The 12,155-nt window shown below is 44.1% G+C and overlaps 1 protein-coding gene across 10 annotated transcripts in view; it reads right to left on the bottom strand.

The window, feature by feature from the left end:
• Nucleotides 1-8,381: 8,381 nt before the first annotated feature.
• PRR5 (proline rich 5) overlaps nt 8,382-12,155 on the bottom strand; it is a 94,286-nt gene continuing 90,512 nt past the window's right edge. For all 10 annotated transcript variants that reach the window (XM_055807563.1, XM_055807566.1, XM_055807562.1 and 7 more), the window contains one exon: nt 8,382-9,795. In XM_055807563.1, coding sequence (XP_055663538.1) covers nt 9,245-9,795 — 551 coding nt within the window. In that variant the 3' untranslated portion in view covers nt 8,382-9,244. The remainder of the gene's footprint in view (nt 9,796-12,155) is intronic.

The raw sequence follows: 12,155 nt of genomic DNA, 5'->3' as shown, positions 1-12,155 counted from the left end.
CATGGAACCAGTCATCAGCTTTTGTCACAGTGTCCCAATGAGCTAGCTGGCATGGTTACTGTGCAACAAAGGAAATAAGAACAGTATAGTCATCTGCATTAGAAAAGACGGAGGGATAACCCTAGCGTGTACCAAGAGCAGAAAGGCAGGGCTTTGGGTTTGATTTAAAGCGTCCTCTGGGTAAAAACAAACAAGTAAAAAAATCCACCCACCACACACATAAATCCATGAACTCTACTTAACCAGTAAGAGGAAAATATACGACAGTTTCAGGAGTAAGGAAAAAGAAAACTCCTATCTTTGTATACATGAGACTGTTTAGCATATTTGAATACTACTACAACCTGAACCAAGATGGATACATCCGCTGTGAAGCATTTCAACCACAGCATTACCAGCCAAGAACCCCCGCCTACACATAGCATTTAAGGAACAACTTTTGGAAGATGCAAAAGGTAGAATACCAAATTATGTCTTCGGTGTGAGCAAATCATTAAGTGATTCATGCTGACGGGAAGTTGGATTCACTTGAATCTGCACAGTAACCACGTGCATGGTCCTTTGAGCCTGCACATGCAAACAGGAGGGACCAATGTGCAGTCTCTTTCCCTGCAAAGTGTAGCATCAGTTTTACTGTTTCTTTATCATTTGCTAATTCCAGACTGACAGGGCCAGATTCTGTGCTGGATGCTTGCAGTCTCTGATTACAGAAGGCTCCCTGATGCTCCGTGGACAACCTCAGTGGAAGTATCTGGATGCATCCATGCACTGTGGATGCACCTACAGTACCTTCCAGGGCTTGACCCATGCAAGACCAATTTAAAAATATTAGAGCTGTTTGTAAATAATCAGCAATTACTCATTTATAGGAAGTCAAAGAAAAAGAGGAGGCAGGGGGACTAGCACTGCCACAGATATGTTTGGCTGTGTCTGGATCTGACAGAGAAAAACTTCAAATGCTGTGTTGGGTCTTGGCACCCAAGTGCCACTTTGTGCCCGGAGTCCTTAGTGTTTGACCCAAGGAAGAAAGAAGTGAATCCAGAAAATCACTAACGTACCAACCTTGTTTTTCTCGACAGTGTTCATCATATCCTGGAGAGTGCAGCTGATCACCTTCCCCCTCGTGGTGCACAGCAGCAGCTGGGGACTTGCAGGAATGTTTGTGCAACACAGTCCTTTCTTCCTCCTCTCAGTCAAGTGCCGTGGAAATTCGGAGTTTTCTTCAGAAAGCTTTTATCCACTTGAGTACTGGTTTGCTAGCAGTACAATGTACTTGACTGTCACCACTCTTCACTCCAGTGGGTGACACAAAAAGCAGGTAAAAATAATTTTAAAAGCCCATTTTGCCAAAAATTGGGAACATTTGTATGACAAATCAGTATTTCAATTGAACCAGTGAAACTGAAAATATTTTCCACCCTTACTCTGACAAATTCATCCCCTCACAAGCCTTACATAATTCTCTATTCAGAGCTGTGTACCATTTTTTCTTCTAAACAATTTCTGTTCACCCTCCTCCCCCAGGTAGGCTTGAACAAGGTTTAAGAACAGGGTCATTCCTAAGCAGATGTGGGGCAAGATCCTGGCTGCATTTGAAGTCAGTTCAGTTTTGCCTTTAAATTTTTTTGCACCTTTTGTCCGCTTTAGCACCCACTTGACACTCTGCTTCCAATTTTTAGGTGCAGCATTTCCATTTCTACTTTTACTGCTCTTACTGTGTAAAGAGGTTGCCTGTGTATACCCCAAGAGGTTGCCAGCTTCGCCAGCTTCCTGCAGCGTGTTACCATCCCAGATGACTGCATACCCATGGGGTTTAAGAATGAAGTAGCTTAGTAATTGACAGCAAACTGAGTATTTATGAAAGACAGACACTGTTGTAGAGAACTGGAGAGCACAAGTACCACACCTGTATTTTAACGTAAGCCTGAGGGTATGATCCAAACGCTTACAAACTCGCAACCTTTACATCTGTATCTGGGAAAAAACAGTTTGAGTGATCATGAACAGAACATTATGATCTCAATTTTCCACAAAACTACTGCAAGTGGGAAGATAAATCTTCCTCTCTGAAAATCAAGCCTAATGCTTTCCAGTTTTTTGATTGGAAAAGATGGATGAAGCATGAAGCAGATATTTGCTCCTGAGGTTTACTGAGTATATTCAGGACAAAACACGAGGAATTTCAGAGGGACCTAAACTATTTAGAGTAATGAGCAACAGGAAGCTTGACATTGATAAGAACAAAGTAACATGGACTGAAGGAAAAAAACCCTTGAAGTGCTTAAAGCACACAGAGTATAAAAGAGGTAACGTCAGCTAAAGAAACAGAGCCTGGTGTCATTGAAAACGTATCTGTGAAGATTGTTGTTGAGGAAGAAAGCCAAACAAGGCATGAGGATAGATAGGGAATGGAACATAAACAAGAATTAATTAGCATGTATAGGCCTAAATCAGTGATGCAGCTACATTAAAAAAATATGATGGCAACAAAGTTACATACACAAAAATTATGGTTGCATTGCTAATTTACATTCAGTCGTTCTCCGGTACACTGTCCTCTCCTCTTGTTGTGCATGCTTTACCATGAAACCTTCACACGACAGACAATCCACTCCACAATTTAAAATGTGAGAAAGACAGGTAAGAACATTATCCCCATGTTCTGAAGAGGTGTGGAGCTATTAAGTGATGTAAACCTATGCAAAATGCCTGTGGGGGACATGGAATTAAGCCATTCCCGTCTCTTAGTTCCAGCCCAGCAATCTGTTCCCAAGACTTCACTGTAAAGACAACAGTGCCCTAAGAATTCCCTTCAAATCCTGATTTTCAAATGCAGGGTTCAGAGGGCTAGGATTTATAAAGGGAATGTATTTTGAAATCTAGCTAAAACTCTGCCTAAGACTATTTGCTTTTGCAAGGGAAAAAAATATTTCATCCTAAAATAATTAGAAAATAAATACATTCTGGAAGAGTTAGCAATCTTAAGGTGAAAATGCTGATGCAGACCCTTAGTAATAGAAATGCAAGCTTAGCCTCTGACACCTCATTTTACAAAGGCAACTAACAATAAACTTCTGGCAGGGTTATTAGCCCAGCAGTTCCACGGGTCTTCACACACCCAGTTTTCCCTTCCCTCTCTCCCCGGGCTTTGGCAGAGCATCCTGGCAGCTCCTCAGGTAGGCAATCCTGCTATAGGCAGGGCAGCAGCCAATTTGCTAATCCAATTATGCAACACAAGACCTGAGGGGTGCACCATTTGTGAAAGAATAGGCCATTTTCATTATTTAATTACTAGTCAAGTTACCTGCCTGAAGAATATTAAAATGCCAGCGTAATTGTGGCATTGAGATACTAGGTCAAAGCTAGTTCCTTTCTGCTGATCACCCCAAAACGCAACTTCTGAGGGCGACACAGAGGAGTAAGCAGCAACTGCAAGCCAGGTAGAGCATTTCAGGGATAAAACACATCAGCCTGATTCTAAGTCTGATGAAACCAGTCACATCTAACCATTGGTTTTGATGAAGCAGTTAGGCCAACACATAGCATGCGGGGAACTTGGTGTCTGCTTGTTTGCAGTATCCTGGGACCACACAAAATATTCTGACTACTTCTCTCGATAGCTTGGGAGGTTCGATTATTTGGTGTAATCTCCATCCCTCAGAAATCCCTAATCTGTTGCTAATGTCAGAAAACAGGCAGAAGCCTGAGGTCCTTCAGGGTGTACAGAGGGAGCTGGAGTCACCTTGGATGCCCCAGCAGCTATTCCCTGGCAGTTCGCCTCTGCATCACCCTCCTGGGAAGGGTGGGCTGGCAACTGAGCCACGGCAGCCCAAAACCCATCAGGTGGTCTGAAGCCTGCTGCCAGTTAAGACACTCTGCCTTGAGCAGCTCTAACCTGAGTTGGATTTTAGGGGCACAATGGCCCAGCTCCTTTCTTGGCACCTTTCACTCTACACCCAGCTTGAGATGCTGTCCTGCTTTTCCAGCCCCAGGCACCGTCTCCTCTCTTTGCACAGGAAGGAGTTTAGGAACTTGCAAACCACTGAGCACAGCAATCTGCTGCTGTTACTACCACACCATGTGAAAAGAAAGTGATGTGAGAAGGCTCTTCAAGGCAAATATATATTTATTCCCCTTAGAAGAGTATTTCTTCCTTTGTGGAAAGGTACGAACGAGACTTCAATTGTAAACCAAGCATTTTATTCTCCCGGAGAGCATGGTGGCAAGGATTTATGTATTATTAAAATGGCTGCATATGTTATTTGCAGCACTGCGAGCTCCATTGATATTTGGGTTTCTGCTCCCTGCCTCCAAATTTTGATACTTTGAGAAAAGCTCTGGAACGACAGTCACACCGCTGCAGACCAGAGCTCAAAAATCACACTAAGAGCTTCCTGACATCTTTATTTCCAAGATGTTCTTACAGCATATTATCCTAGTAAAGGGGCAATCCATACACCTCTAACCAGAACTTCAGAGAGAGCGCAGGCATTTTCATATACTCTCATGTCTGTGTGGTGGCCTTAGAAGAAGGTGGCCCATAGCTCTTCTATCACCACAGCTTAGTGGTTCAGATGATATCAGCAAGCATGTTTATTTTAGTCAAAAGCACTATCAAAACAAGCTTGCCAGGAGCTAATTGAATAATGGAAAGTAATTTTCCCCACTTCTATGAAAAAAAACCCTCTATTTGGGCAGCATTATTTGCAGCCAATTATTCCGTTGTTTCCAGTTGTGCTCCAGGGAGCTGTATTTCTTCTCCACAGAGCTCAGCAGCTGTTCATTAGGTTAGTCTCCCAGTTCCTTTTGCTTGCATAACGTTCACCCTGCAGTGCCAGATGATAGGAGATTTAAGTGTTATCTGTTGCTCTGTATTATCCCTCATAGGGTTTTGGAACCCGTCCCAACCAGGGAAAGAGCAGAGAGCTTTTGATTTTTGGATGAGGATACACTCTAATGCCACAGTTTATCATAACAAAGGAAGGGTGGAGTGGAATAACTGGCGTACTGAGAATGTCCCCTTAAGGACAAAGCTTTAGTAACACTGGTGCACTGGGACACTACCATATAGCAGCACTTGAAAGCAGAAAGCCATCGCTTCCTAAATGTATTTTGGCAAGGACTTGCACTAGTCTTTTTGATATAAAATTTTCGTTTGTAATGACTCTGTGATTTGTCTCTAAGACCACTGCATCCCTGACTTGTCTGCATTGGGATTACTAGGAGAAGGGTCACAAATTAGGGTAGTCTCACATCTGTGCAGCATTTAAAGTCACCGGACACTTGGCTTCGATTGCCTGCACACACCTGGCTCAGCATCACTCACATGATCTGTCCTCCCAGGGCCACCTCTTACTATGCCCCTCTGCACCTTGCACACTCACACACGTGACAGTGCGGCTACAAACCAGACCTGCCCAGAAGCTCAAAGCTAGAGCCCAGCTCCACCTGCATCTTCCCGCAGAGAACGTAGTGCCCCCAGCCATGCCACTTCTTGGGGAATGAGTTGGTGAGAAACTTCATCTCTGAGGACAAAGGACATGCTGGGTTTCACAGGAATCAGGGAAAACACTACACACGGTTTTTCAATTTACAGTCTTATCTGCCTGTGTACTTTAATACAAACTTCGAGGGGGAGACAAGATGCTACCCTATCACCATTGCAGTAGGGAACTTAAATGTGACTTCAGGGTTTCAGGCTCTTCATAGCCAGCCTGCTGAGTTTATAAAGTTTTCTTTAATTAAAAAATAGCCCTGAAACTGCAGCTTGAAGCCTTACAGTCAGAATGCATTTGCTCCTCCTTCAGTCCTTACCCCAGTAGCAGAGCTTTAGCATAGCAGACAGAACACTTTTGTGAATACCACATTTGCTAGCAGAGGCAAGTTTAGTTCAGCAAGCCCTAAACCACAGCAAGAGCAGAGATCAGTTTGTCCCCCTGCAGCATCACCTTTAAATAATAAATTTATTTTTATCATCTAAAAAAAACTTACTTTAACTGAAGCCAGTTGAGAGCCTCTTCATCCTACAGAGAGTAAGTAGAAGCCTTTTACTTCAGCTCAGCAGCACTCACAGAACATCCAATACCTAACAAGTCGCAATGAATCCCAACAGGTCTGAACCCAATTTTCTTAACAACTCATTCAACCCTATCACAGCTGGTAATCACAGTTTTGGTGATAGGGCTGGGCTGGGCTTTGCTTTTCTGCCTTTTTCCAAAGCGGTCCTGGTGAATGTGCCTTGGTCTGTATCTTCTGAAGAGTCTGCGCTGCTGAGAAAAGCCTACAGAAGATCTTTCTGCTGCTAGAGCTCTGACCCCAAAGAGCCCACTTGAAGAATTAGGTATGTAAAGGCTAGATCAGGAGTGCTGGGCTGCAGTGCTACAATGCTCCAGGGTAGCTGCTTTCCCCCGCAGTGCATGTGAGAAGGCAAAGCATCCAAGAACCAGCCATTACACCAGGCTGCCTGCCTTGGGCAAGAGGAAGCACTAAAGACAAGACTATTTCCTAAACCCTGCTCCTCTTTGAGGTTATCTGAGGTGCCTGTTAGGAGTACTCCTCTTCAGCAGTCAGAGTCTTGAACCCAGTCCTCAAATAACCTTCTAAACCAGCTACAGGAGGATTTTCATTCACTAGCTCTATCCGTGCCAGGTGGGAGAGGTTAGTTCATTGCCAGCATACCAGGGGATCCAAGGTCTCCTAATATAGGAGAGGGCACTGACCGTGCAAAAGCTCAGGTGGGGAGGGTCCTAGCAGTGCCTTTCTACTCTCACTTGAAAGTGTGCTTGAATATTCCCCAGTAATTAAGTAAGCTTATGACGCTTATAATATTCCCTAAGGGAAGAAAGTGTGCTGAGGCCTTGATCCACTGTATTTTTTAAATTTTCTTGTAGGGGTTTCGATCTATCTCCCTCTTCCCTGCACTGTGTCCTTAGAACAAAACTGCAGATATTCTTTTTCTCCAACCTAAGTAATAATTGGGCAAACAGTGGCAGTCAGAAGGAACAAGGTCGGAGACTGAGGGTGCCAGCAATGGGGGCTTGTACGACTTTAGGACACTTTTGGAAATCACCGATCCTGTCATATATCAGAGCCTGTTTCAGTGAGACCTCCTCCCTCTCCTGTGCTTTGCACAGGGCCAAATGTGGCACCAAACCTGCCTTGAGACTACAGGTTCATCATGTCCCCAGCTAGGAGAGGGTGGGCAAACACCCACTGGTAGCACCAACCAGTTGGTAGGAACCTGCTGCACCTCAGACGTGAGCAGGCTGCCAACCCACTCAGCTCCACCAGGAGTGAAGCACTCCTGAGCGCGCCTCAGTGCGATCCTGCAGGATGGTACAGGCAGTGCCACGGCCAGGGAGCGGCCAAACGGGTGGCCTGATAATCTGCAACTCTTAGCTGCACATCCAGAGGGCTAGTTAGGTACCTGCATCCTAAGCAGTTCCATTCATTGGACCTCAAAGATCCCATTCCCTCCCCCAGGCACCGGAGTTTCTCTCACTGAGGGTATGTTTTGCTGCACCTGCGTTTCTGCCAACTGGTGTGAAGTCGCTCCGTGCTGACTGTGCCCTGCATCAGATGGTCCCATCCAGGTGCACTCCCTGGCTGTTAGGTTTGAGACTGGTGGCACATAGAAGCAATTATGTATCTCTCTGTAAAAGAAACTTTTAAGTATGACCTAACGTAAGTGCTCACCTGTAGGGAAGGCTGCACAGCTGAACATGCCAAATACAAAGAAGCAAAACAGACACCAAACACCTGCTTCACTTATGGGTCTCCTTCTTCAGCTTGCTTCTGAGGTTCTCAAACCTCTGTGTTATGGGGAGCCTGCACATCCATCCAGAAGCTGAAATACCTAGCAGTGAAGTAAGGCAGTAGCAAAAGATAGAGCTAACACTTTCCAAAAGATCAAGTAGTGAGGCCAAAAGAAATAACGCATCAGAAGTGGGGCTTTGAGCCTAGAAATGTAATCAAAGCCTGGGGAAGTTCGGCAAATGTTTGGGTCAGCAGTGCCAGCGCAGAGCAAAGCTACAAACTCCTTGAGCATCTGAGCTAAGTGCCAGGCACTGCCAAACTGAACTGACAACCTGTCTGCTGAGCGGCTCAGGAGTTACCAACTCATTCCTCCAGAGGAGACGCTTAGAATGGAGTGACCTGAAGTAGCTCTTTCTTCACCGTAAAACCATCTGGTCAAAAATCTAGCATGCATCAAGATTTCTACTTCACCTTAATATCTATGTGCATCAATCCTCTATAAAATCACTGAGACAGCTCTTACACCACCATGTTACTGAGAGAGAATCAAAGAGCTGGGAGCGCTCAGGATGAGAAGAGCTGCAAGGTTCACACTCCCTAAGTATCAGTACATAAATGACAGTATATGCATTATTGTATTTCTTTAATAACATAAATATACAATGAAGATTTCCACCAAGAAGCCATATTTTTATTTATTTAGGAAACAAGTAAGTTGAATTCTGCTGGAGTTTCTCCATACAATGGATACTCCAGGAGTCAATAGTGCACAGATTTCTTGGAATTGCCACTTTCAGAGCAAATGAACTTGGCCTCAAAAGCCAGTTTCAAGACAACTCTCTCACAGACGCAAGGTATTGGCTGTGAAACAGAACATGAGACATGAGGCATCGCGTGACATCAGGTAGCACATTTCTGTTTATTTGCCTTTCTTCAAGAACCCTAACTCACCATTAGGCAAAGGAGTGCATACAAGATGTACAAGAAAAAGATTAGAAGAGACTTCTTTACCACTGTATTCTGTGGCATGAAGGCCCACAGTCTCTGGGTTTTTTTCATTTTTTAAAAGGATATGATTTTACTCTGGCTGCGGTGTTACAGTTCAGAGAACAACCTGCTGTCAACAGGAAACCTCTTGAGAAAATTAAAAGTGAACACGGCTATTTGCTAGGCTGTTTTCCTGAACAAACACTGCCAGCTGCACTAACAGCATTTTACCAGACACTTGTCAGCTTGTGAACGCCTAAGTTTATAAAGACAATAGCAAATCTGACTGCAGAGTGACAGGGAAAGGGAGAAGTGGTCGGAGTTTCTTCCCACTTGCAGCAGATTCCCAGCTGCTATAAACTTGCGTTTGTGTACTTCAGTACAGCTGTGATGACCTACAACAGAGGTTCTGCCCTAGACATACATAGCTTGCCCACAGTCTCAGTGCGTTAGTAACTTTCATATATAATGTTAAAACTCAAGGTTTGTCTCCCAACGTCCTTCACATGATGCTCTGTCTGTTCACATCCACATTGTATGTTGATGAATTGGAACAGCCTCGGCCAAAATCAATAAAAATACCTTCAGAATCAGAGTCGATCGACTCCAAAATCTGATCCACTATGTTCTCAGGGCTGGAAGAGGGAACTGGAATCAAGGAAGGGTCCCTGTCCAGCTCAAAAGACCTATGTGGGTCATCCATTGCGTGGAAGAGTCCTTTCTGTTGCTCAACTGTACTGAGTTTGCTAGAGCATTGCACTGACCCAGTGCTGGGCCTCTCCTGGTCTCCTGACAGTGAGCTTTTTGTGGCTGTCATGGAGCTCTTGGAACCGTTGTCCATGATGGTGGTGAGGTTGGAGTACCCCTGGAGCTCCAGGCAGGAGGTCATTTCTGAAACAGAGTGCCTTCGGATGCCTGTTCCATTGGCAGCCATGCCCTCGGTTTCATACTCGGCCACTGGCGTCAGCAGTGGATTGTTGTAGCTTTTTGATCGCACCACGGGGTTCTTGGCAAGGATGTCACCTGATTTTGAACGCCTGAAGAATCGCTTCTCTGTAAATAGAGAAAAATCCAGAGTAATATCTACAAACTCACCTATTTTCATACAACTAATAATTACGAGCGTTTAAAAGAAAAGTCAAGGCCTGAATATTCATGAGCTTCTCTTGAATAACAGAAACTTCTATAAAAGAACACATTTTACTGGTTTTGTAGATCCGTAGGCCTCAGACTTCCTAGATTTCTTTAGCATACTGAAACCCCCAAACCTATCTTTACAAGTAATAGCTGAGATTCCCTTATATTCAAACAACTTCAGCAGCTGGAGTAAAACAGTAAATATTTTGGAAGACCTGACACAATTGCAAATACTCTCTTTAGACAGGAATGGAAAGTGCAGTTCTGTTCTTGATCAGGCTATAAAGGTCATCACTAATTTCTAGTAGTTCAAATTTAAATTTTCCACCCACCCTGGGAAAATCGGGTCTCTTCAGATTTGGGGCACAAGGATTAAGACAGGCAGTCTTACTAATAATTTGGGGAAAACTCAGATGCAAAGCATCGTTCAGAGACCACACAAGGAGAAAACCCCAAGAGTGTTTGGAAACATGAACTGGAAGGTAGTGCCCACAGCAACCTTTTTGGGGAACAAACCTGCGCTCAGTCCGGCCGGGATTGCTGGCCGTTAGCCAAGCGGGCTCCTTCCAAGGAACGAGCAGCAGGTGGCAGCAAGTCAGCACGGAGACCCGCCACCAGCGGCCTGGGGCTGGCGCGCTCGCCCGCAGCTACAGCAAAGTCATCATCATGCAAACTTTCTGCAGACCTCAGTGCTTCAGACGCATTTGTGCTTGAAAAATAAGTGGTGTGATTAATAGGTCTCACTTCTGAAGCTTTCTCCCTCCTACGTTCACTTTGCCATCCCCATGAAAGGGGCACGGCTGGAGAAGGGAATCAAATTATGCTCTGGAAGTCAACCGTAGCCACTGCATATAAATTCTCTGCTTTAAATCAGGATGCTGGTATATGTTTGTTCCTCTGCAAATCACGCAATATCCTTTACAAATGCCTGTCTCTTCTAAAATTATACTTAGGTATAATTATGTGCTTACCTGAACACAAATTCCAATCATATATACCAAGAAAGCCAGTTTCTGTACTTAAGATTGTATTTTGCACTTATGTCTGCCTCAGTAATTAAATCAACTGAGCCAAGTCCACTTTCAGCCTTTTTCTTTGTTAGGGAGTTTGACCCGGCAAACAGAGAAGGTTCCTTGGGCTGTCCTGCCGCAGGAACTCTGGCTTTTTGGTCACACCAAGGCTTGGCCAGAAAGGAAGGCTGGGTGTGCTAGCCTGACTGGGAAGAAAAGTCAGTGGCCACACCAGTCCCAAGGACCGTATGTCACAGCTTCAAATCACGCTACCAAAATAGCTGGACAGAACTAGTTGCAGTAGCTTAAAAGCAGCAGAGACTTATGCACTCAGCTCCTTTGGATACAGGTTCACTGACTACAGTAAGACCTATTCAGGGGTACTGCTACAGATCTACACCCCAGCGCCCAGTCCGCCATAACCTTCCTATCTTCTGCAGTCCTATAATACAACAAGACTGCAATTTATTTTCTAACAATATTTGGGTGCATTTTCTCTGTCCTGACATACAAAAGCTTGTATTCAGAAAATGACAATTTGGGGCTCCATTTAAATGCTTGTGGCCTTTTAATGGCAAGCAATGAATACAAAGTAGTAATCCTGAACCATTTTCCATAAACAGCTGGCCTCTATTTATTTATGTAAAACTGATTTGTTTCTTAAACACTTACTGCAATACAACCATTTTTCCATTCAGCTTCAAGGGGAAATCAACTACCTTATTGACCATTTCTGACAAGCAAACAAATTAAATTGCATAGAAAACATACAATTTAATGTATTTCCCTGTTTTCTCTGTTCAAACAGGCCATCACAGTATTTACATTAAAATACTCACATACTATCACATTTCCTTTTTAACTTATGCTGGTAGCATCCCCCTTGCATTTTCAACAGACTGAATTACTGTGTGGGATATTCAAAAGACCTTCATCTTGGCCAAATCTTACCTTCACAGAAGTCACTGAATGCTTCAGAGCTCAAAGAATCATAGAAAATAAGATGGAAAGGACTCAAGCAGGTCGGTCACTCAGCTCTGTTACCAGGCAGGACCATGTTTACCCACCTTGCTCCTTCTGATGCTTATCTACATAACATGTATATAGGATCTCTAGCAGTAAAGATTGAACAGCCTCCAGGGGTGGTTCATGTGACATTAGAGATTTTTCCTTCTGTGCAATCTGAATTTCCCCTGCTACGTGTGGTCCACTCTATTCTTCTTATCTCCAGAGGGAAGGAGAACAGCTTTTTACCTTCCACTACGT

The sequence above is a fragment of the Falco peregrinus genome, chromosome 6 (assembly GCF_023634155.1).
Source record: "Falco peregrinus isolate bFalPer1 chromosome 6, bFalPer1.pri, whole genome shotgun sequence".
NCBI classification, from domain to species: Eukaryota; Metazoa; Chordata; class Aves; order Falconiformes; family Falconidae; genus Falco; species Falco peregrinus.
This window is presented reverse-complemented; position numbering and strand designations above follow the sequence as displayed.